Source organism: Panthera onca, chromosome D4, assembly GCF_046562875.1.
Source record: "Panthera onca isolate mPanOnc1 chromosome D4, mPanOnc1 haplotype 2, whole genome shotgun sequence".
NCBI classification, from domain to species: Eukaryota; Metazoa; Chordata; class Mammalia; order Carnivora; family Felidae; genus Panthera; species Panthera onca.
The window spans coordinates 39,202,246-39,228,662 of record NC_138351.1 but is presented as its reverse complement, the minus strand read 5'-3'; the positions used below and the strand labels follow the sequence as shown (position 1 = coordinate 39,228,662).

Here is a 26,417-nt window from a genome sequence, read left to right as displayed (position 1 = left end):
CCCATACGTCTGTATTCTCACTTTCCCTTTGGCTTGATTCTTTGGTTGCATCGTTTTCCTTACTCTGAAACTACAACCATTCTTTCTTGACTCCTCAAGTTCTGACAAGGAAAGAGATTCCAACTATAATAGTGACTTACTGGTATGTCTACTAATTTGCTTTTGAATTTTGTTTCCCTGCCATACCGACACCCCGCCAGTTCATTAGCCTTTTGAAAACAGCAAAGACAACAGTGAAACTTACCATTCGTGCTGAGAATCCAGACTCCCAGGCTGTTGCTTCAGCAGCTGGTACAGCCAGTGGAGAAAAGAGCAGCTCCTTGTCTCCGATGCCCCCAGCTTCTGGCTCCCCGGAACCGGAGTCCATCCGAAGTAAGGGCTTGTGTGGTGCACTTAACCTCAGCAGCTGGTTCCTACTTGGGAGCCACCTGCCTGTATGTAACTCACTGTTTGAAAGGCCGTAGACAGGGAACACTTTGGTGACAAGATGGTATAAAGAGAGGAGCTCCTGAAGAAAGAGTGCTGGACTTCCAGGCAGGGAGTCTGTGGGCTGTACGCTAACCAGCCATACGGGCTCGGGAAACCCATCCAGCCACTCTGAGCCTCAGCTGCTTCCTCTCTAAAGCAAGGCAGTGACACTCTTTGCTCTCCAAGGATCTTTTGCTGAAGGTACCTGTGAGTCTGGGTGTTTGACTAATGAAGTAAACAACATTTGGAATATCCCCTTTTTATATTGAGCACATAATTCAGCTTCTCTAAAGCCTTAGTGATCTAATCTGTAAAATGGATACAGTGGTATCTCTTTACCTGTGGAATCAACAATGCCTGGCATTACCAGAAACTCTTAAAAATGCTAGTTATTGCTATGGCAAGCATAATTGATTTGAGTTCTGTCATTTGGGTGTAATTGATCCTGTCAAAATAAATGAAGTGGTTGTATGTGGACTATGGAATGAGACTGGTGTGTGCCATTAAAATGCCAATGTGGCATATTGAGGCAAATCCTTCCTTTAAGTTGCTTTTTGACAACAGTTCACTAACTTTTAAGTAAGACAGTAAATTTCAAGCTTTGCAACATTGAAAAAAGTACTTAAACACATAGGCGTTTTCTTTTTTTTAATATTTTTTAATTTGTTTTTGAGAGAGAGAGAGACAGCATGCAAGAGGGCATGGGACAGAGAGAGAGGGAGACACAGAATCCAAAGCAGGCTCCAGGCTCTGCGCTGTCAGCACAGAGCCCGATGCGGGGCTCGAACCCACAAATCGCAAGATCATGACCTGAGCTAAAGTCGGACGCTTAACTGACTGAGCCACCCAGGCACCCCCACGTAGGCGTTTTCTGTGATGGGAGAAGAAATCTTTTGGCCTCCAGTCTGAAACATTAACTTCTTTTGACAGGTATTTAGGGAAACAGCAATTTTTAAAACATATGTAATATAGTTAGATAAAAAAAAAAAATCTTAAAGTAATACATATGTGATGAAGGTAATCCTTTATTTAGAAAGACTGGGTAATTCACTGAAATGTTAAAAGGTTTTACAAAAATTTTCTCATTTTTCAATTTTATGTCAATCTGTAAGTAGCACTGTCTATAAAAATATGAAATGCTAAATGAAAATGTAACATAAAAGAAAACATCTTACACCTACTCTTACCATTTCAGGAGCAAGAATTAGTGTGTTTCCGATTTCTAAAAAGAGCCTCTTGTCTTAAACTACTCATTGAGTATCTTAACTTTTTAATTTTTTTAATTTTATTTAAAAAAATTTTTTAACATTTATTTATTTTTTGAGGTACAGAGACAGAGCAAGAGTGGGGGAGAGGCAGAGAGAGGGAGTCACAGATTCCAAAGCAGGCTCCAGGCTCTGAGTTGTCACCACAGAGCCTGATGTGGGGCTCGAACTCACGAACCATGAGATTGTGACCTGAGCCAAAGTCAGATGCTTAACTGACTGAGCCACCCAGGCACCCCTCTTAACTTCTTCAAAACATCACATTTGCTGTATGCTCTTTGGGATATCATAAAACATATGATATGAAGACTATCATAAAACAACGTGTGAAATTATATTCTCCTTGTTTTTTCCTGATCTGTTCTTATGTCTTCAGTCCTGAGCATATATGCACCAGGATTTAATATCTGAGTTTGTAAAACATCACGCGAGACACACAAAGAACGAAACTGCTTGTGGGGGTGGGGGTCCCCTGACGTTTTATAAACTCAGATAGTAAATCCTGGGGCATGTAGACACAGATCTGATTACATAAGAAGAGATGCTCTAGGAGACGAAGAAAAGGAAAACCAAAACAAAAGCATAAAAAGCCCTGAAATGCGGGCACCATGATTAGAATTATTGATGTGCTTTGTGTTTTCTGGTCTTCTCAGAATGTGTTTTTAGTTTACTGCCACATATCACAGTTCTGAGTTTTACAAATCATAATTTCATGAGAAGGTTTTTTGGCTCTAGTGAAATGTCGACTATCAACATGACACTAGAGGTTCAGTTCAACTCTCTGTTCTTGGGCTTTTATGCATATTATCTCGAGCGATTTAGAAAATACACAATAGTGCAGAAAGTAACTTGGCACCCACCACCCTAATTAATGATGATGTAATCATTTTGTTTGATTTTTTTTTTTTTTGACGTTTTTATTTTTTATTTTTGAGACAGAGCGTGAATGGGGGAGGGGCAGAGAGAGAGGGAGACACAGAATCAGAAGCAGGCTCCAGGCTCTGAGCCATCAGCCCAGAGCCCGATGCGGGGCTCGAACTCACAGACTGTGAGATCGTGACCTGAGCCGAAGTCGGACGCTCAACCGACTGAGCCACCCAGGGCCCCTGATTTTTTTTTTTTTTAAATATAACTAAAAGATTAAGATAAATTTGACGTTTTGCTGTCCCAAATCTTGGGCCCTTTTTCTTTTCCATCCCCCAAAGGCAACCAGTGTGGTGAGTTTGCTGTTTATACCATCTAATCAATTTGTATCTTACTTCATTTCATGTTTAATTTATTTTTAGGTACAAGCAGATCGTCAACACCAGCAATCTTTGCTTCTGATCCTGCAACCTGCCCCATTATCCCAGGCTGTGAAACAACAATTGAGATTTCCAAAGGGCGAACAGGGCTGGGCCTGAGCATTGTTGGAGGGTCCGACACTCTGCTGGTGAGGACACTCAGATACACAGAGATTCTTCGGTTACTCAGGCAACCTCAGTGCACCTGAGAGATCACTGTCCGGGAGGTTTTTATCAGTTCTATTAAATGAAATATAAAGGCTTAGAAAAATGCATCATTCACTGTTGTTTTCATTTGTAGAGCAAATACCAGAAATTTAGTACTGGGATTTGTATTTGAGGAAGTGAATACCGACTCACTAAGATAGTTACACTCGCAATCGTGACTTTCAGGTCAAAATAGGTCCATCAGTTTTCCAGTCTTTGCCGTATTTTAATTTCCTTTATTACTGATGGGATATGATTGGGTCAGTCCCATACTGAGGAGTTTGAAAAGTCGTGAACAACATTTTCTAAAGGTCAAAAATCTTCTAAAATCTAGTAATTGCGTTTGTGGATAGGAAAGATGATGTATATCGATCATTTTCATTTGCAGATAGGAAAGGTGATATCTATCTATTATACATACATATGTATGATTTATATGTTTCATAATTTTTTTTCTTTTTTTTTTAATGTTTATTTACTTTTGAGAGACAGAGTAAGAGCGGGGGAGGGGCAGGGAGAGAGGGAGACACAGAATTTGAAGCAGGCTCCAGGCTCTGGTCTGTCAGCCCAGAGCCTGACATGGGGCTCAAACCCACCAACTATGAGATCATGTCCTGAGCCAAAGTTGGACACTTAACCAGCTGAGTCACCCAGGCGCCCCCATAATTTTTTTCTTTAAACCTCCCTATCATTGGAAAAAATAGATAAATATAAACTTCCTTGAAAATCACATTACATGTTTCTTTGAAATTTGATATGACTCACTCTGGATCCAGTGAGTATAGAACCCTTAGCATTATCTTTGAAAGTACAGTGTGTTTTCCTTTTATTTTTGCTCATCAGTCCTAGGGAGAATGGGATAAAGCATATTTTGTTTGGGCCCTTAGGGTGCCATTATTATCCATGAAGTTTATGAAGAAGGAGCAGCATGTAAAGACGGGAGACTCTGGGCTGGAGATCAGATTTTAGAGGTACAGAATACCTTTATAATTAACAAAGAAAGAGCTATTCTGGGGAGGGTGGTCTCTGTTTCTTTCACTTCCTCTTTCCTCCTCCTCTCGTCTCCCCCTCATCAGCCCCCCCGTTCTTGCTTTTTCTTTATTTGACTCACCCGGGTCCTCACAGTGTCCTGTGTCTGTCCAGGTGAATGGAATTGACTTGAGAAAGGCCACACATGATGAAGCAATAAATGTCCTGAGACAGACGCCACACAGAGTACGCCTGACGCTGTATAGAGATGAGGCCCCCTACAAGGAGGAGCATGTGTGTGATACCCTCACTATTGAGCTGCACAAGAAGCCGGGGAAAGGCCTGGGATTAAGTATTGTTGGGAAAAGGTATGACCGACGAGGGCAAACCCAGTGACCTTTCGGAAATGATTGAATGTCACTTCTTTTAAAGAGTATTAACAGTAGTAGACTCTCTCCCAGGCGCTGGTGTTCCGGAGGCAGCTGCTATCAGCCCATTCAGTAACGGAGCACCAAACGACCTCACTTTTGAACTTTTTAAGTTAGTACTTTGGGGGATTTTGAAGGTACTAGACAAAAAGACGTTTGGTATTTCTTGAGTACCTGCTGTGTGCCAGGGAAGACATTAGGTTCTGGGGAACAAAGTTAAATAAGATATGGTTCCTGGTCTCAAAAAACTCACAGTTTGGTAAATGAGAGTTAAATATGTTCCTGCAAAGAAGGATTCCATTGATGAGTGACCAAACCATATGGTGGGGGAGCTGTGGCAGCATAAAGGGACAAATGACTCTATTTGAGGAAGCAGATTAGAGAAACTGCTCAGAAAAGAGGTGCCGGAGCTGAGGCTGAAAGTGATAAGTGATAGTCTGTGTGCAGGGAGTGGAGGATATTCTAGGGAGGACTGGCTTGAGCAGAAGCTTGCCATCAGAAGGGAACAGAAAGTAAGAGGCCAGGTGGTAAATTGGTGAATTCAGTACCTAATTTATTTAAATATTTATAGATAAGTATCAACCAATTCATAATCCAGTAAATTCCAACACCTTTATGCTAAAGATAGCAAAGCCAGAGGATCAGATGGGGAAATGGTGCATTTGAGGTTCTGACCTTGACAAGAAGTTATGTGACTGCACTTTCACTGCACATTTCTACTTACGGTTATGTTTTATGTCAGCAAGAAAATGCTGGTAGTTTTGTAGTTTTATGAATGGAGGGCAGGTTGGAATAAGATTAGTATTAGTTCATTTTGCATAAATCCATCTTGCACGAAAGTTAGATTGTAAGAATAATCCATTTAAAATAAAAGACATCACAGAAGTGATACTTAAACAAATGGTTTCAGTTTAAGGTACACATTCACTATTTATTTTCTTTTTTTATGTTTCTATTTTATTTTTGAGAGAGAGACAGGGTGCGAGTAGGGGAGGGGCAGAGAGAGAGGGAGACACAGACTCCGAAGCAGGCTCCAGGCTCTGAGCTGGCAGCACAGAGCCTGACGTGGGGCTCGAACTCACGAACTATGAGATCGTGACCTGAGCGGAAGCCGGCTGCTTAAACGACTGAGCCGCCAGGTGCCCCAGCAGCCACTTATTTTATAGAACACTCGGCTGTTTGGATCTGCCGGTTTGCCTGCGGTTGCTCATGTGAGGGTAGGTCAGTCATCCTTGGCAGGAATATCACAGATGCGGAGCGTTGCCCCTCTCACGGCATCCCACCAGGGGGCTCATGATGTCTTTCTGCACTGGGGATGTTGATTTTGATCTCTTGGCTAAGGTGCTATGTTCCAGGCCTCTCCACTAGTAAGTTCTCCTTTCCCTTTATCATCAGTAAATATTCTTTGTGGAGCTGTTTTGAGACTTCAGGATTATCCAGTTTTTCATCCTGCTTTTGCCCATGAGTTTCATTGTCCATGAATGTTTTCTTGCCTGAATTAATTATTCCTATGATGTTTGCCAAAAGGTAATTCTTTTTTAATTTTTTTTTTAATCTTTATTTATTTTTGAGAGAGACAGCGTGTGAGCAGGGGAGGAGCAGAGAGAGAGGGAGACACAATCCAAAGCAGGCTCCAGGCTCTGAGCTGTCAGCACAGAGCCCGACGCTGGGCTTGAACTCACAGACTGTGAGATCATGACCTGAGCCAAAGTCGGCCGCTTAACCGACTGAGCCATCCAGGTGTCCCGCTATTTATTTTCAATAATGTTAATGATGTTGATGATAATACCAACATATTTATGCTGCCGCAGCTCAATATTCATTCAGGGCTTCATTATGATGTAGAAAGAGCAATAGACTTAGCACCCAAGAACTAACTCCTAAGTCCCATTCTTGCTAGTTAGTAACTGTGAGCCATAAAATGAGAAAATAATAGTAGCCACTTCACCTCACACTATATAATTGTTGAAGAATAAATATGCTTATGAAACATACGTTTAATCCATGAAATACTATAAGACATAAGCTATTATTATCATAGAAAATAATTCTAATAATGTTGCCCCTGTGTTGCTGAAAACAAACTTTTAAAGTCATCAAACTAAAAGTCAAGTTTTTAGTTAAAAAATGTTCTCTTTTCAAAAAGTAAGCAGTACATTCCAGTGGCAGAAAAACAGTCATGTTCAAATTCAAAATTATGTTTGCAGAAGTGATAGTGGAGTATTTGTATCCGACATTGTCAAAGGAGGGATTGCAGACGCTGACGGGAGACTGGTGCAGGGGGACCAGATTTTAACGGTGAATGGAGAAGATGTCCGTGATGCCACCCAGGAAGCTGTGGCTGCTTTGCTGAAGGTAAACCTCAGAGGCCAACAGTGAGTATGCGGGGCATGGGGGAAGGAGGGCGAACGAATTGGGCTACCACGGTCAAATAAGCACTGAATTCTCTTTATTTTAAAATGTTGTCTCAAATGAGACACATTCTTAGTGGCAATTTCTGAACAATCTGTAATAGTGCTTTATTATATAATGTCTTTTCTGTTATTAAATGTCACAGAAAAGCCTTGTCAAGGTTGACATCCATTAAGGTCACGTAGCTAGTGAATCACAGTAGGATTTAAACCAGTGCGTCTACCTCCAGAAGCCCAGGATCTCAGACACCTCATTGTGCTTGCACATTAGACTACATGGTGTCTTTTGCACGCCTATGATTTATTTGGCAAAGGTCACAGGGAAGTTGTCTTCATTCTTATTTTGTGTTTATAGCAGTGTGGCTCATTTCAGTGTTGTGTCATAGGTCTGTTCAGGTCCAGTGTGGCAGTAAAGAGTTTGCCCAGTTATCGATTAAGGACACAGTTGTTCTGTTGTTTCTGTTTTGTTTGTTAAGCCCTGGTTAGTTAGTACACTTGGCCTATCTGAACCAGTAGGTTTCCTGCGTTGATGGCTTGATTCTCCGTTTCTCTCTTCCTCGGCAGAAACAGTCTCCATGTAAATCATGAGGTTGTGAGGCAGACACTGGGTGTTGCTGCTGCTTGCTGTTACTAGTTTTATGTTTTAGGAAAGTCTCTTTCCACAAAGCATTGGAGGCATCCTTGACTGTGGAAACCCCACAACGAGGGTGCCTTTCAAACACCTAGTCTTAAAGAATATTATGTACTGCTGACGATAAATGGAGCGTTTTAATTGAACTTTTTCATAAAACAACCACTCCCCTAGTGTTCCCTGGGCACGGTAACCTTGGAAGTCGGAAGAATCAAAGCAGGTCCATTCCATTCGGAGAGGAGGCCTTCTCAAAGCAGCCAGGTGGGTAGCTGTGGGATTCATCAGGGTGATGTGGTCTGCATGCCAAAAGGGACTTGGCGATGGCCCCGAAGGTGGGGCTGCCCAGGGGGGGCATACCCAGGCCTGGCCCTCTGGCCCCAGGAGTGAGGTGGGGAGTCTGAGGGAGGGGCACCTGCTGAGAGGGACAGGTAAACAAGGTGTGGCTCTTGAGTAGTTTGTAAGTCATTCTAAGGAACTTGATGTCAACAATTCTGCTTTTCTTTTCCCATAATTACATACGTTAACCAATTAGTGGATGTAAAGCCTACCAAGATGACACATATATAACAAACATTTATCAATATTCAGCGGAAAAACTCCCATTTAAGTTGAACAAACCACATTTGTTCATGACTCTCCTCAGTTGTCTTCTGATGACAGAAGCCCACTTCCATCACCGGTCCTGAAAGGCCCCTTCTTCACCTCCTCAGGACTACCATTCATCTCCAATTGACTGGCCCTGATTTTACAGTTTGCACAAGCCCCAGTCTATGTACAACATCCATTTCCACCTAGAGAGGGTTCGCTTGAATGAGATTATGAAAATCCACTAAAATTTTAGTTGGGTTGGAATCCTCATCTATTCTTTTAGCTTTCGTTTTTTATGCCACTAGGAAAATTCTTCTGTAATATGGAAAAAAATTAAGAGAAACTATTTAAAGTGCCCTTCTAATTATCAAATGCCACTGTTGTTTAAAAGGTATTTCTCTCTAGATGCATTAAAAAAGAATTGAATTCCGAAATAAGTGGTATTTATGCAGTATAATTACTTCCAAAACTTTCTAGAATAATTATTGTGTATTTCGTAGATGAGTGAAGGCAGCCTGTCATCATTCACTTTTCCACTTTCTGGATCCAGTACATCGGAGTCACTGGAAAGTAGTTTGAAGAAGAATGCATGTGAGATCGGTTTGATACTTTAAACATGAGTTACTGGTTTGAATTTTGGTAACCAACGCTGTTGGTTTTTTCCCCCTGTCTCGATTTACCTTTGAGCTCTCTTTCCCTAAATCATTCTGTGCACTAATACAGGTGCCAAGGTGTGCATCGACAAAAAATCTGAACAACGTGAAGCTGTGCCTTTGTTCTTTGGCAGCTTTTCCATTTGTTGTTTTTTTCTATGAGTTATGCTAAACATTAGAATCAGGATTCTGTAATTTTTTTCTTACTAAGAAGACTGGTGCGCTTGATTTTCATTTCCTTTTTCTGTTTAACACCAATAATTCAGAAGATACCATTAAGTGAAGCCTTCTTTTCCATGAAGACCGCAAAATTTTGATTGAGAAAATTAGTATGATCCTCCTGTGTTTTAATTACATGAAACCATGATGCAGAGGGTTTTTTGGCTTGGAGCATTGGTTGAAAGTTGTTCAAATTGAAGAACTAACCATATGGCAGTCTCTGTTTGCAATGTGACTAATATTCTAGAAATTTAGCCACTTAGGTCCATGAATTCCTTTTAATGTATCCATGACTTTATTTTTCTCAGCTGTGCACATGTGTCTTTCTGTCCAAAGCTTATTCTGTCCTTGACTCATTCAAGGTGGATTATGCAGTTATATAATCAATGATTAAAATAAGAAAGAAGAAATGGGATGGTGTGCATATTTTTCCAACTGGAAAAATAAAGAGTCCCTATGTGAGATGGATTAAGTCATGTGTACTGGCAACTTTGAATACCCCGCTTTCAAAAAAAAAAAAATAGTGTGTCTCATTTAGTCGCATCCAGCTTCAGGCATTGACTAAAATTTAGTTGAACATAAAATAATTTAATAACCCTATTCTTTTTTCACCTTTACAGTGGCATCTGAAATACAGGGATTAAGGACAGTTGAAATAAAAAAGGTAATGGGGTGCCTGGGTGACTCAGTCTGTTAAGTGTCTGAATTCTGCTCAGGTCATGATCTTGCAGTTCATGGGTTCAAGTCCTGCATCGGGCTCTGTGCCAACAGCTTGGAGCCTGGAGCCTGCTTTGGATTCTGTGTCTCCCTCTCTCTCTCTGCCCCTCCCCCACTCACGCTCTGTCTCTGTCTCTCAAAAAAATACATAAACATTAAAAAAAATCTTTAAAAAGAAATGAAAAGGGTAACTTGGGGAAGAGAAAACAATATAAATTCTGTTGAAACTTCAGAGGCATCTGCATATATATTTTCCTATTAGCAGTCTTACTATTTTACCATGCCATCTGAAAAATTATGTCCGAAATACAGTGGAAAGTAGCACAATTCAGTCTTCACTGAATTTCCTGGTCACAGGACCTTGTTTGAAAATCTTTGTTGGCATATCCTGTATTACCCAAACTGGCATCCACTGAATCCCACACAAGTGATCACTCCATCTCTCGCTTCTCATAAGTGAGCCTTGGCTTTCAACAGCTATTTCTTACTCTCATGAAACAGATTTCCCTGACCGCCATCCACAGAGAGAACATAAAACCAGCTACAATTTATTGAGCCTTTTCTATATGCTGAAAATTCTCATAGACACATCATGCTGTCACCATCTCATTTAATATTTTCTGCAGCCCTTTCTGAGGGGTGCTCTAATCTCCATTTCATCGGTGATGGCCTAGTTACTCATTAAGAGGGCTGAACTTCATCAGGGCCCAATATTTGTAAGTGTGGGTTCCTGGCTTTGAATGCAGACCTTTCTGATTCCAAAACTGGGGTCCTTCAGTTCACCAGTTTACCTGCTTTCTTTCCGTCACCCCATAATGATATGATTTTCATTTAATGTGTTTTAATTTCTTTCATTTCCTGCAAGGATGCTCATTTTCCTAAGTCATGCTAAGGACCCGTGTCACATGAAATAATGCAGCTTTCTTGAGCTTCATTTTCCTCACACCTCAAAGACCTAAGTGAACTGGATGATATTGTGCCAAAGAAACCAAACATCAATTTAAAATACCACATTGACCAAAAAAATATTTTAATCTCTTCCATGGCAGGGGCCTGCTGACTCCCTGGGAATCAGCATTGCTGGAGGAGTGGGCAGCCCTCTTGGTGATGTTCCCATATTTATTGCAATGATGCACCCAAATGGAGTGGCAGCTCAGACCCAAAAACTCAGAGTAAGTTCTACTAATTACCCTGGCGGCCCTCACAGAGCTGGCAGAAGTTTTTATAAACCCTTTGAGTCCTCCCAGCTGTGGCAGGCAGTTTTAAATGTCTGATTCTGCTTTTAAATCCACTAGTCCAGCCACAGGAGGGCTTGCTTGGAGTAAAAGGTGAAGAGAAGTAAGAGAGGAGAATTTCCCGCTGTATGCAAATTGACAAGTAAATGAGCTGGGAAGATTTACCGTCGTTTTTTACTTGTTTGAAGGTCTGTGAAAGAAGTTAAAAGAAAACAAAGTGTTTTCAGAATACCAGTATGAAGTGAAGTTTTTCCTTACACGTGTCACTGGCTCAAATGCCAATTTAACTTTATTAAATTGAAAACTATCACGTAGGTTGTGGTTGATCTTCAGTTTTGCAGAAGTTTACTATAAATGTGACCTACGTTGTAAAACCGTACAAAACTTGCTTCAAAGTTGAGGGATTATGCTAGCATAGAACACTGTGATGAAATTTACACTAAATGTCCAGCCCGAAAATTACGTGGATATTCCAGTAAAATCTGTGTGGCCTCGTGTCAGAAAGGGTCTCAAGACATAGCCACGTCTTAGTTTAAATAGTCTCTAAACTAGAAACGATGGAGTCTATTTTGATAACTACATTTGTGACTGACACTTAAAAATTGATGGTTGCACCCAGTGGAAAACTTTGCTGTGCAGGGCCGGGAGTGAATACTTTTGTCTTTGCGGGACAGATGGTCTCTGTTGCAGCCACTCATCTCTGCCCTGTGCAGACAACTGAGTAAGCATGTTCCACCCAGACTTTGTCCACCACAACAAGCAGTGGGCCACACTTGGCCCACGGGCCATTGTTTGCCAACTCCCGACTTAGAGACACAGCTAATGTGTAAATAATAATGTCCAAAGCAATTTTTTTAATTGATAGCAGATATTTTATTCTATAATAGGAAGCAGTGCCTCCTGAGGAGAAATGAAGGCAAGGGATGAGTGATTTTCCCCCTTGCCCCAGAGACTTCTAGAACTCAGTCATCATGTAGAGCTTCTTTTTATCATCACTCCTTCTTGAAATGATTGGGTTTCCTTGATTGTGTTTCAGTTGCTGGGAGCACTGTGTGTGTGATGTTCAAGGCAGAGAAGGAAATGACTGTTTAGGTCTCAGGGTCCCACTCTCCATGGCTGCCTTCGCAGATGTCTATTTTCTTTTCTCCCTTGCAGGTTGGGGACAGGATCGTCACTATCTGTGGCACATCCACTGAGGGGATGACTCATACCCAAGCAGTTAACTTACTGAAAAATGCCTCTGGCTCCATTGAGATGCAGGTAAGAGTTGGCATCCCGACCACTCTTCGCAGTGTGGTTAGCTTGACACATGAGCTTTCACAGTAAGGCGGTAAAACTGCTTAAATCTCCTGATGCTATTGTATTTAATATTTCCCTTGAACACAGATGATTACATCAAGCGTTCCAAGAAAGCATGTAAGAAACATTTTATCCTGATGCGTTTATTGCTTCATATTTTATATCTAAAGGGATATATGCAAGGCCTTAGTGGTAAACAGTTAATTGCTAGAATTTTAAGTGGCATGAGTGGCTTTGTAGTCTGAAGATCTTTAAAACATAACTGCATATGAGACCACCTTTGGAAAACATCAAAAAAAAAAAAACTTTGTAGAATTGAATTACTAAAGTATTTTTACTGTCAGCTGAAGAGGCCTCTGGACCTTGTGGAATTTCTTTCTTTTCGGTTGAATATGAAGTTAACAGAAATGATTAAGTGGACATTAAAGTACACGTTTTAATCCAAAAGTTATTTTTGAAGAAAAATCACTGATGTGGCCCTGGCCACCTGAACGTGTGTTTCTGTCTCTCTCTTTCTCCCGTGTACAGGTAGTTGCTGGAGGAGACGTGAGTGTGGTCACGAGTCACCAGCAGGAGCCTGCTGGTTCCAGTATCCCTTTCACCGGGCTCACGTCAAGCGGTATATTTCAGGATGATTTAGGGTGAGCTCATGTTATGGTTTCTATGTCCCTACCACTCACCTCAAGGTGAAAAAATAGGAGATGAGTTTTTTAAATTGTCAGGTAATTATGGCATGGATTCAGTTTATCAAGCATAGGTACATAGCATGCCACTGCCCTGAGTTTTCTTTTGGGGGAGGGCGCATTTTATTCTTGATGTCACTACCCTGTGTGATATGGAACCGATCAAAGCTATCCCTTTTAAATTCCAATATTGCCAACTCATTTAATAAATGATCATTTTGATGAAAAAATTCACAGTTCCGGGGCTCCAGAACTGGGTGGCTCAGTCATTTGAGCGTCTGACTTCAGCTCGATTCATGATCTCGTGGTTCACGGGTTTGAACCCCACGTAGGGCTCTGTGCTGACAGCTCGGAGCCTGGAGCCTGCTTCAGATTCTGTGTCTCCCTCTCTCTCTGCCCCTTGCCTGCTCACGCTCTATCTCTGTCTCTCAAAAATAAATAAACTTAAAAAAATTTCACACTTCCCCCAACAAGTAGTCCAAAAGAATTAGAACATAAAGAGAGGGGAAGAAGGGTGCCTGGGTGGCTCAGTCAGCTGAGTGTCTGACCTCAGCTCAGTTCATGATCTCACAGTTCGTGAGTTTGAGCCCCGCATTGGGCTCTGTGCAGACCGCTCAGAGCCTGGAGCCTGCTTCGGATTCTGTGCCTTTCTCTCCTTATGTCCCTCCCTTGCTTGCGCTCTGTCTCTGTCTCATAAATAAATAAACATTAAAGACAAAAATTTAAAAAAAAAAAAAAGCAAGAGAGAGGGGGAGAGAGGAACATCTTAAAGTCTTTTAAATAATTTGATGCAGCCTCTACATTGTTAGAAATCGATTTTTTTCTCTGAGCTTGGGGATACTGATGTTTATGCCTTTTCCATGATAGCCATCTTCCTTTAAATAAATGGGAAAAAGAATGTGCATGCATGCAGGGGGATCATGTCATGAACATGTTAGTGTAAGGGAACTTTAGATGAGTAATAGAATTAGGGTGTGTTAAGTAGGATTTTGGCAGATTATGTAAATTTAAAATACTGAGACCGGCATGCACTGACAGTTTAAGCATCCCCAAAATACCGCAATATACTCGTCAGTAGCACAGAGAATTTTCCTGGTTCTAGGTGGATGTCAGATAATCCATAACTTACAGATTTGATTTTGAAAATCCGAAAACCCTTTTTTTCCTTCCATTTGCTGTAGGCCTCCTCAGTGTAAATCTATTACACTAGACCGAGGACCAGATGGCTTAGGCTTCAGTATAGTAGGAGGATATGGCAGCCCTCATGGAGACTTACCCATTTATGTTAAAACAGTGTTTGCGAAGGTAAGCTTGCGAATGTCAACCTCCCCCTTCCCCCCTAAACATTCATTAATAGTGGTCAGCAGCTGGCTTATTAGTTTATGGCCTGAGGTAACGCCAAATGGTTAACAGTTGATCATTTTCTTTTGGAACTCCCTTCAGGAACAGGTCATTAAATATTTTTGTCCAATTTGAGGCTTAGTTATGTTTAAAGGAAAAGAGGCTCAAATTGAAATTCCATGGGAACTCTTGACAACATGCAATAAAAATATTAATGAACTTTAGTTAGACAGTAAGACCTGATTTTTTTGTCCTTTGAAAACAGGTCACCTATGATTGAATGTCTTTTGAAAATGGGACATTTTAAATATGTATGCTGTAGAGGGCTGGCATTTATTTTTCTTTGCATTTTTTTTGTTGTGAAATACTAAATAGACACAGGAAAGTACATAAAATAGCTACACAGATTCACTAATATCTAACAGGGCATTTATTCTGTAGTTTAATTTTATTGAATAAAATAGATAACAACTAAAAAAATTGCAGAGTATCCAGAAGCTATATCACCTACAGTAAATCAGCTATTTGTAGCCCGGGGATTCGATTTCGTAAAAAAATTTATATAGTTGTATATACAGTGAGTGTTCTAATTTAAAGATGTTGAGAATAAGTTTATCACAACATTGGTGCTGTTTAACATAATCCAAACCCACATAATTATTATTAATTCGTTCTTGAGACATTTTCTTCAGGAGCTACAAAATTGGACATAATTTCCTATGGAGAAAATCTGGAATCTCAGGATTTTACAGTGCAAAGGAACAGTCCTTATGGGCAACCTATTGAACAGTTTGATGCTGCTTTAGGTTAGCGCTATAGTCCTTTAAAGTGCCTACATGTGGAGGTTTTATTCCATTATTTTGAAAAAGAATTATTATTTTTAACCAATTTAAAGCGCTGTATCTACAGCAACCTAGTTATAGGCTTAATTTACGAGATTTTTTTAAAAGCCATTGGTATGTCCAAAAATACAAACAGCATTTGTCAGTGAATAGAAGACTCATGCAGTCCTTTTCCTCAGCCTGGGAACAATTTATTTAAGGCATGCTAGTTAGAACATATTTTAAGAATTTCATCATTATGGATTCCTCATTAACTTTTCCATATTTTTAATCTTATATTTAATTGCATAATTGCCTACTGTAAGCATGCCTTAAGATGGGATTCTTTTTCAAACGGCAGTGTCTGTGTTTCATCTTAATCATTTAAGGCCCAGAAGAAATGCGAAGACTGCACATACCCTCAGGAAGTAAAGAACCAGCAGCTTGAGCGGCCTATTCAAAGCCCCAGAAAGAATTACATTTAGAATTAGTAGGACTTGCATCCTGCCTAGTCCTTGTCAACATGCATACGGGCTTTCTGCTCCTGTAGACCTTTGGGCTCCGTGGCCTGATGCCCTTGTCCTGTAAAGCTGCTTTTGTTCGTATCTAATCCTTTGTCGTCTTCTGTAGGCCTTCTTGACAGGATGAAAAATCCTGGATTCTATGAAATCATTGCTGCCAGGCAGATTCCCAAATATTCTTTATTAATTTGATTTCCCACCAACTGCTGTGCTGAACAGCCAAAAACCATCCAACTAATCTGTTGACTGCTAAATTCTCTCTAAAATTGGAATCTCAGTGTTAAAACCATGCAGGAGCAAGACCTCCTTTGTGTATGTTCATCATTGCTTAATGGCTGTGCAGCGCCCATGGAGCTTCGAGAGCAATGTGTGTGTACATGCAGAGCAATTTACATTCTTGTTTAGATCTTTTTCTGTTGTGTAGCTGCGAGGCAGCATTTTTTGAGAAGGAAACAAGTCTGCTTTATAATTGCAGGGAGCAGCGTCGGAAGATGGGCGTCTCAAAAGGGGTGATCAGATCATTGCTGTCAATGGCCAGAGTCTGGAAGGGGTGACCCATGAAGAAGCTGTTGCCATCCTTAAGCGGACAAAAGGAACTGTCACCTTGATGGTTCTCTCCTGACCGTACTGCAGAGTTGAGCCAACTCAACCAACCCCTCGCTCACCTCCCACACCGTGGAGAGAATGGGTCTTGTGGACACCTTTCCCCGTGCGGTCTTCAGCAGGCTCTTCAAAACTCTGGGTGGGGGAAGTACCATCTAAATTTGTTTTTCTCGTGTGGAAATGATTCTCTTACCACCTAGTGTCATTTTGCCTTTCTCCTTGGATCTTGTGAACGTACACTTAAAGAGAAGGACTGTGTGCATAGGTAAATCCAGCCTTTCTTTGTAAAGATGTCTGACGACTTGTCATCACATGTGCAGAAAATGCGATACGCTGAACTGGTTAGTAGAGAAAAAAATAGTCTAAAGCTAACCTAAGAGAAATGGCTTTAATAAATTAGGGTAAGAATGAAAATATAAAATAAAGAAGAAATCTCAAGTGTCATAAAAAATGCGTCATTTTGTCAGTCCCAACTCCTCTCCCCATTGCTAAATAAAAAAGGAAATTAAACAGTTTTTCCATTGAAAAATCTTTAAAAATACTCTCAGTAGTTACAATATTGAATATTATAGAAAAATGGCATCTCCTCACCTTTAAAATACACATATACATTTTATCCTAAAATGGGTTTCTAAGGTTGAGTAAATAGCAGTTAAATGAAGCAGTATCCCTAAGTTTGTAAAGAAAATGTTTGATGCAAATCTTGATGTTCATTTTTATTTTTGACCTGTGATAAAATATTTTCATGTTTCTGTAAGTACAGTGGTGATGCCACCCACTATTGACTGTAGTTTCTCTAGAACGCGGCCAAGCTGACCACGGAGGAACGTAGACGTCTCTCAGAATCTTTAATGCTGGTTTTAACCGATGCAACACTAAAAATGTGTTAGCGCGCTGTGCAATTGGTTTTCAATTACTATTAATCTTAATGACAGAGAAAAAAAGCAATGTGTTAGTAATTATTTTGGTTGTGTGCCATTAGTAAATTGATAGAAAAATTAAGGGGATTAACATAACTTCATTTCATTGCCTTATATTAACATCTTATAATACAATAGTTTAAGACTAAGGGAAACAGATGGAGCTGTTTATTGAGACAACTGGTGAGGAATTATCATGTGTTCATTCCCATTTTAGAGCGTGAAACTCCTACATTAGAATATATGAAGTCACTTTAAATATTATCTATATTTGTAACAGAAGTAGTGTACAGATATTTTATTACAGCACTTTTGTGTAAATGCAGAATTGGAGTGAATAAATAAGAAGTTTCATGGTGCACGAAGAAAGAAACAGGCGTAGTTTTTGTCTGTTCTTTTTACTGGGAAAAAGCTTATTATATTGTTCAAGATTTACAATTTAAAATTGGTTTTTATCCTGTCTAACTGAACATATGGTGTCCATAGTTACAATCAGAGGAAGTTTGGACAACATCATTATGAAAAGCCCCATGTTTTTTACATCCAGAATTTTTACTAATACTGCAGATCCATAGACTCCTCCCGGAGCAGTGGAAGACAGACAGCATGGTGGAAAGAGATGTGTCCTGCCTCTGTATTTTTTCTGAGGTGCTGTATTAATGTGGTAATACTATAAATTGTTCTTGGGGGTAGTCACGAGCTAAAGTGAGTTCAGATGGAAAAAGTCCTAATGGAAGTTATTTATATTAATAGACATGAAAAGTCTGGTTGAACACTGAGGAAGGAATTGAGGAACGTCTGTTCTGCTAGTTCTGTCCCCAGTTAGCTAATGAACGTGTGCATTCTGTCTGACTCACCTTATCTGTAAAACGATGGGTTATCTTATCTCAAAGCATGCATCTAGTGCTAACATGTAAGAATTCCGTGGTTCTTACACAGGATGGACGAAGCCACACACACCACCAGCAATCCAGGAGGTATTCTTCTCCCACACTTCACGCTAGACTCTAGGGGAGCAACTTAACCAACCACATGAACATTTGAGTAAATACGTGGGGCACCCCAAGGAGAACAGTCCCTGGTATGTGTCTGTACTTGCCTGAGTTGTGTCTCCCCACAATTCATGGCTACAAGGAGCGCCAGAACATGATCTCATTTGGAAATAGGGTCTTTGCAGATACAGCTAGTTGAGACCGTGCTGAATTACAGCGGGCCCTAAATCCTTACTGCCATAGAGAGACACACAGACATAGGGGAAGAAGGCCATGTAAAGATGGGACAAGAAACAAGCCAGAGACCACCTTGAGGGCTACCAGAAGCTGGAAGAGGCAAGGAAGGATGTATTCCTGAGGTCTTCAGAGGGAAGCGGTGCCCTATTGACATCTTGAATCCAGACTTCTGGCCTCCAGGTCTGTGAAGGAATAAATTTCTGTTGTTCTAATCCACCCAGTTTGTGGTACTTTGCCATGGAGGCCCTGGGGCACTAATAGTGAGTGTCTTCGATGTTTTTACATTCATGGCTGCTCTCACTGGAGCTGGGAACAGGAGGTGCACTGCACCTGTTGGTTGAGCACACACATGATTAAATCATAGGTCATGACTCATTTCACAGTATTAATATTGTTTTACAGGCTAGATGCAAAAAAAGAAACAGTGGAGGGAGGCTGGGTGGCTCAGTCAGTTGAGCTTCTTTACTTTGGCTCAGGTCATGATCTCGGGGTTCCATTCCCGAGTTTGAGCCCCACGTCAGATTCACTGTTGTCAGTGTCAGCGCTTGGGATCTTCTGTCCCCCTCTCTCTCTTCCCTCCACCCTCTCTCTCTCTCTCTCTCTCTCTCTCTCTCTCTGTCTCTCTCTCTCAAAAACAAAATACTAAAAAAAAAAAAAAAGAAGAAGAAACAGTGGGTATGCCACTGTAGAGATATATAAATACTGAGGAAAAACACCCCTCCTGAAACCTACTAATTAACAGAGTCAGCACATGAAAGAGGAGGGAGGGAGGAAGAGGGGAGGAGGAAGAGAAAGACCGAGGGGAATACAGATTCATCAGCACTGTAGAAAAGTGAAAAGGCTTACGCTTCCTCTATTATTATTTTCTGTAGATCTAAGAGCAAGAGTTCTCTGTAGTGAAGGAACAAAGTGAACAAAGAGTCTGAGGACTTGAACGTTATAGTGTTGATGTTACGTACACTCAAGATGGCGGATAGCCCATCGTAGGTGCAATATAATCGCTTGCGTGATTAAGTCACATGGGAGAACACCACACATTCCTGGTGTTCTTCGTGACCCCCCCCCCAACAGGATAATGATGGCGACGATAACAATAACTATAACCGTGACGAGAGTAATAACGATGTGTTTAATTTCGGCACCAACGGGTATGTAGCTGCGGGAGTAGCAATGTGGTGTGGCACGTCCGTGGGCTCCATACATCAGAACGGTGGTCCAGTTGGAAGCATGAAAACCAACCTTACAAGCCACGAAACGTAAGAGGACACGTTCTTGTTGTGTTTCTGGGCATCTTGGTAAAGCAGATTTTGATTGGTTTGGCGAGGCAACTGGAGCCCTTCCTTGCTGGAGGTGTACTGTCGAGGTTGTCTTGGATCTGGCCAGGGAGCCTGTCATCTGAGAATGGTGGCATGTGTGATTTAGTGCCTTTGTTCTTATCTCAGGCCAGTGAATAGAGGAGTTGAAAGGACGCCTGCAGGGAGACAGGAGTAAATAGCCCTTTTTTTTTTGGCCTAGGTGTGGGAATGTCAGAACTATCATCACCTGCTTTCAGCAGCCCCGGTGTGTTGTTTCATGTCAGTGACAGGTATTCTGGAATGCATTAGATTTGTGCAAAGACGGTCCTCAGTTTTGTCTATGGGGAACTAACGTTTAACGTTGCCCCTTTCTAAAGAGAGTTATTTGTAAAGTGGGATTGGCCTCCGTTACCTCAAGAGGAAAAAAAAAAATGATCAGCGGCAAGAAATTTTCTAAATGAAAGAGCATGAAAACTAGGCAGAGCAAATGTTTTAAAAGTGACTTTTGTGTACTTGATATTGCTGTTGCTTTTACCTTTCAAAATATAGGTAGGTAGTCCACATTGTTCATTTTGGTGTCAATTAGAAAAAGAATTGTATTATTTGTCTCAGAATTGTGCTTAGCGGTGAAGTACTGAAAGTTCAATCATAGGCCCTTAAAAAGAATTCTGTCCAAAAGGAGGCATATCTGTGGTAGTGATCTCAGAATTTTCTCACTAAAAATGTTTCTAGAAGTTTCTACAAGTACCACCGTGGAAAGACTGCTTTAGGCAGCTTCTGGGGGGAGCTTCAACTTGTTCGTTTGACACTGGGCATTTTTTCAGAGGGTGTGTCCTTTGGGAATACTTTGTGATCCCTTCTCCTTCCCTCCCCCACCCTCCTCCTCTTTACTTGTGGACATAGTTTCAGGAACAAGCACACTTACCCTTGGAAAACATACTTTTTCTCTCATTTCTTTTCTTATTGGTGGACTAGAAATCATGATATTTCTTTTTCACCTGAGTCTACCTTGAAATATTTGACATTCAGAGTTCCACTCCCCTGAACTTCATTACCCCAAAGGAACAAGATTGACCTTGCTTTGGAAAATTCAAAGAGATAACTGTATATAAAGCATCGACACTGTCCACGGGATAATCTCTCAAGAAATGGTGATAGTTGTACATGTGTGTTATATCCTGGTAGACACAGAGCAATATAAATTTAAAAGCTTTCCTAAATAGCCTTCAGTTTTCATTTTTGTGTAATCTTGTCTTTTTCTTCTAAAGTTGGGTGCAAATCAACTTACGCTGAAATTTCAGTTGTCATACAACCCATAATTTCCATATCCTCATATAATTCTCCTGTTAATTACTAAATATTCTTTTTTAAATATAGACTAATTTTTAACTTAAATGCATCTCAGCGCTTTGTTTGTTTATTTATTTATTTTTAGAGAGAGAGCCTGAGCAGGGGAGAGGGGCAGAGGGAGAGAGAGAGCCCATGCTGAGCCCGACGAAGGGCTGAATCCCACAACCCTGAGATCACGACCTGAGCCAAAATCAACGTTTGGACGCTCAGTCGACTGAACCAGCCAGGCGCCCCACGTCTCAGTACTTTAAACGGAAAGCTATTATCATTTGCCATTAATATAAAGTAACTACAAGCAAAAACTACATTATTAAATTCTGTCAAGATACTCTTGCCTACCAAAGGTCGGAAGTCCTGCTCGCTTTGCTAGAAAGGGAGAATGGCAAATGTCGGAATGGTAGTAATAATTCAGTGGAAACTCTTTTCTTAAAGGAACTGAAAGAAAACGTTTTTCATTATGTAATTCAGTATTTTCTAGAGCCTCATCAGCGCCAACTACCCCATAGGTGTCTTTGTCTATAGGCTCCTTTTTTAAAATGTGAAAGCAAGCCAGTCAATTCCTGTTCTTCAGAGTATTCTTGTTAACGAGGTTAGAATTTTCTTTATAAGGCTCTAACACTGGGATTGGGTCATCACATTTTGGCATTGCATTTTGGCAATCCGAGTTTGAAATAAAGGACAAATGACATAAATTAATGAAGTAAAATTAATGCTGTGGTAATATTAAATAAGGCTAATGCCTCTTGCACCTGGAGGGCTATGCAGATGGCAGGCATACCTAATTATGCACCCCGCTGCCTTTAAGTGCACTGATAAAAAATCTCTCAACTGAGTATAAAATATGTTCCTTCACTGGCACCAGACAAGTTTTGAGTGAGGCAACGCAACCTGACATCCTTCTTTTTTAAGGAAAAAAGGTGATTCTGTAAGTGAAATGAAATAGTGAAATATTTACCTAATTTAAAAAATAAGTCCTTCCTCACAGTCATGATCTTTTTCCTTTCTGTGAATATTAAAATATATGTCCCATAAGAAAGGATTGCTCTCAAACCAGCAAGGCAGTACTTAAGTTTACATTTTACTGGCTACAAGTTAGTTCAAAAGATAAATTTACTAATTGAATATTTAATAGGTTTACTTGATCGGCCAGTCATCGCTCAGATATTAATAAACCTTGAATATTTTAAGAAGTAGCTAGCTACTCTTGAAAATATGTCAGTATAATGAAACATATAGACAATATGTTTTGCTATGGGAATTTCAGAGACGTCACTGAACTTTTTAAATTTTTTTTTTAATTTTTTTAACGTTTATTTATTTTTGAGACAGAGACAAAGCATGAACGGGGGAGGGGCAGAGAGAGAGGAAGACACAGAATCGGAAGCAGGCTCCAGTCTCCGAGCCATCAGCCCAGAGCCCGACGTGGGGCCAAGGCTCGAACTCACGGAGTGCAAGATCATGACCTGAGTTGAGGTCGGACGCTTAACCGACTGAGCCACCCAGGCGCCCCTGAGCTTTTTAAAACTTAACTGTGAGTTCTCTGCATTTAAGGAATGTGAATTTTCATGAGCTTTCTTTTGTGGCCGGTGGATACCTGTGCAGTTAAAAGGACACCCAGCATCTTCTAGTTTTAGCTTCACAGTGGTTTTTTAAACCCCTTTATGAAATTTGTATACATACCTATTATTTCCCTTACGATCAGATATGTATTTGTTACTCACATTCTAAAAATAAAAGGACAATCTATCCTTCTTCAGACGTTGTTTCCACTGAAACAGGAGATCTGGTGCCAGATATTCACTGTATGATAAAGGACCCTGGCCCACCTTTAAAAAAAGTCGGGGGAAAGAACAGAAAAAGAGTGGGGGGGGGTTTTAGGCCAAAGAGCATATAATTTCTTCATCTTTTAATCTCAGGATTAATAAATAAAGGAATTGTACATTTAAAATCTATTTTTGTAATTTTTATTGGCATTTGGATAACAAACAATGTGAATTATTTCCACCCCATTCATCTACGTTTATTGCGAGGGACCTGGCTAGTTTTCCTTCTGTTCAGTAGTTGATGCTTTTTTTAGTTTTTCCTCTCTGTATGTTATAGGTATTTATGTAATGAAGTCGTCAAAGTCTCAACACCCACTTTGACTGTCTTGCATGAATGTAAGTCATAGGTGATCAATGTCTTCTGCTGAAGGAATTCTAGATTTCTCTGAAATAGAGTGTGGAGAGCCTGAGCCTTCATCTCCTAATCCCTGGATTCATACCCTGGCTTGGCTGCCACAGGGCAAGTAGCTGACCTCTCTCTCTGAGCCTCTGCCTTCTTGACTGTAAAATGGGAATAATAGCATCTTCTTCAAAGTTCTGTTCCTATCAAATGATATGAAGTGTCTACACATGATGGCACTTGAAAAATGGTAAAGTCCGTGAACTCAAGGGCTATGACGATGCACGTAGAATTGTGGGGGCCGTATGGAGTATGCTGTCACTAGTATTGGTTTATATTTTGACTTTAAAAATAACCTTGTAAAGTGCCCCTTACTTTCTCACTCTAGTAATTTCCTTATAATTTCTGCTAGAATAGGAAACAGAAGCAAAAACAATTCCAGGAGAAGTAAGAGCTGCAGAGTCTCATTGGTTGGTGAAATGCATGTGCCACTCCTTAATATTGTAAATAAGATGTATTTGGGATGGGAATTATTTAAACCCAGTGGGAGTTTTTATCATCAATCTAGCCACATCACTAGCATCATCCATAAGTATCTAGTTTTAAAAATAAATGGGAAATTGTACAATATCCATCACTCACATAATCTATCTTCCTTAGTCCTCTGTGTTAAATTGGGATAGATTTTATGTTCATCCTCCTTTTCATGCACAATCCCGTCTCAGAAGGGAGAGAACAAAGAAGAAACTAGTTTGGTAGACTAAACAGTCTTCTAGAAGGAAGTTGGTAAGTCTGAATGTCTTCCAGGTATTCCTTTCTTTCATATTAAATCATATTTCTTAAGGGACTGATACTAAACTGGATGGGGAAATGTAAGGTGAAAGTTACATGTAGTACTAATGGTTATTTTTTTTTTTTTTTATTTTTAATTTTTGAGTTTCTAAGGATTCAAGGAAAGGGGATTTAATTTTCTTTTTTTAATGTTTATTCATTTTTGAGAGAGAAACAGACAGAACATGAGCAAGGAGGGGCAGAGAGAGAGGGAGACACAGAATGTGAAGCAGGCTCCACGCTCTAAGCTGTCAGCACAGAGCCCTCTGTGGGGCTTGAGCTCACGAACTGTGAGGTCATGACCTGAGCTGAAGTCAGATGCTTCACTGCTTAACCCCCTGAGCCACCCAGGCATCCTGGGGATTTACATTTAAACAGAACTTCTCCCAAGTGATGATCACATTTCACAATAAATAAGCTTCAAGGTCTGTGTAAGTTCATACCATTTAAGATTTAGGTGAGGGTAGGGAAAGTAGAAACTTTTATTTTCTTTTTTTCTCTTCTCTTCTCTTCTCTTCTCTTCTCTTCTCTTCTCTTCTTTCCTTTTCTTCTTTTCTTTTCTTTTCTTTTTTCTTTTCTTTTCTTTTCTTTTCTTTTCTTTTCTTTTTTTTAAAGAGAAAGAGAGTCAGGGAGCATGAACAGGGGAGGGACAGAGGGAGAGAGGGAGAATCCCAATCAGGCTCCACACTCAGCATGGGACCCAACGCAGGGCTGGATCCCAAGACCCAGGGATCGTGACCTGAGCTGAAATCAGGAGTCAGCTGCTCAACCGACTGAGCCCCCCAGGTGCTCCAGAAAATAGAAGCTTCTATTTGGGATACTGCACACTTTTCTTTGGGTGTGATGAAGGGTAGTGTTTTTCTGAACTGGAGAGCAGACCGATTTATAGGTTTGTACATTGAATAGGGTAAGCTTCAAAAACATTCTCAATCTCCATATGCTAATAAAATAGTTTATGAATCTTTTTTAAAGAAACCATGTTTTTCGATTATCTAAATATTAGACTCTAGCGAAGGGTCAAGAATCACCCTTAAACATTTAAAGAATTGCGATCCCAGAGAATACAGTGTGTTTAACCACCTGGTAGATAGATGTGCCCGTGAGAAGTTGTGATGGCAGGGGCGCCTAGGTGGCTCAGTTGGTTAAACAGCCAACTCTTGATTTTGGCTCAGTTCATTATCTCACCATGTGTGAGATGGAACCTGGAGTTAAGCCCCACGTCCAGAAGCCCAGAGGCCAGTTAGTGCTAATAGCATGGAGCTTCCTTGGGATTCTCTCTCTTTGCCCCTCCCCAACGTGTGCATGGGTTCATGTGCGCTCTCTCTCTCTCTCTCTCAAAATAAGCAAATCAACTTATAAATAAAGTAAGTAAGTAAAATGAAGTTGTGATAGCAAGTCCTAAAGTGTGCAAGTCTTTGGTGAACTTTCCTCTGTGACCGTGCATCATCTTTTTTTGTGACATATTTACCATGATGTTAATACTAGAAAGAGAGCTTATCTATTTTTCACCTTCCACGTGAAAAACAAGAAAAAGATAATTAAAATTAACTTGACTTTCCATATGGGGACTCAGAATACTGGAGAGAATAGAAATTTAGTTACTAAAGAATTTGAATGGGATTGTGGAAAATGTTCTAAAATTCAAAAGAGTAAAAAAATGGGATTGGATTCATTAATCTTTACTAGGCCCAGATAGTTTCTCTAAATGTATTCATGGGAATAATACCTTCTACCCAGGTTTTTGAAAGTCAAAAAACTTTTTTAAAGTTTAAAAGCATAGGTCATTGTTGCATATTAGCTAAACCACACATTTATAGCTATTTTGATTAAAAGTTATCACATTAACCAACATTGTCTATATATGCTGTCATTTTCCTGTTATATAGCCCTAGAAATGAAACATCCTTACTGATGCAGTGCTTTATTAATGAATCACATATATCCCATTTTTTCCAGTGTATGAGGTGGTATATAATTCTTATTTTGCAATATGTATATGTTTGTGTATATATATGTATATGTATACATACACACACACATACATATACATACACATATATACATATACATGCATATACACACATAAACATATATACATATACGTATATACATAAACACATATATACATATATATGTAACATATATATAATTTAAAAATATCTATATTTCATATATATAAAAACATGTTATGTATATTATATAGTAACATATATATAATTTAAAAAAATACATATATACATATACATATATACATATACATATATACATATATATGTAACATATATAT

The 26,417-nt window shown here is 40.0% G+C and overlaps 1 protein-coding gene across 12 annotated transcripts in view; it reads left to right on the top strand.

Moving 5' to 3' along the window:
• MPDZ (multiple PDZ domain crumbs cell polarity complex component) overlaps positions 1-17,639 on the top strand; it is a 162,245-nt gene extending 144,606 nt beyond the window's left edge. For all 12 annotated transcript variants that reach the window (XM_081790895.1, XM_060609750.3, XM_060609747.3 and 9 more), the window contains 13 exons: positions 201-372; positions 3,020-3,165; positions 4,111-4,194; positions 4,367-4,560; positions 6,828-6,975; positions 7,837-7,923; positions 8,751-8,841; positions 9,743-9,786; positions 10,889-11,011; positions 12,230-12,334; positions 12,902-13,014; positions 14,238-14,361; positions 16,215-17,639. In XM_081790895.1, the coding sequence (XP_081647021.1) occupies positions 201-372; positions 3,020-3,165; positions 4,111-4,194; positions 4,367-4,560; positions 6,828-6,975; positions 7,837-7,923; positions 8,751-8,841; positions 9,743-9,786; positions 10,889-11,011; positions 12,230-12,334; positions 12,902-13,014; positions 14,238-14,361; positions 16,215-16,361 (1,578 nt within the window). In that variant the 3' untranslated portion in view covers positions 16,362-17,639. The remainder of the gene's footprint in view (positions 1-200; positions 373-3,019; positions 3,166-4,110; positions 4,195-4,366; positions 4,561-6,827; positions 6,976-7,836; positions 7,924-8,750; positions 8,842-9,742; positions 9,787-10,888; positions 11,012-12,229; positions 12,335-12,901; positions 13,015-14,237; positions 14,362-16,214) is intronic.
• Positions 17,640-26,417: the final 8,778 nt, after the last annotated feature.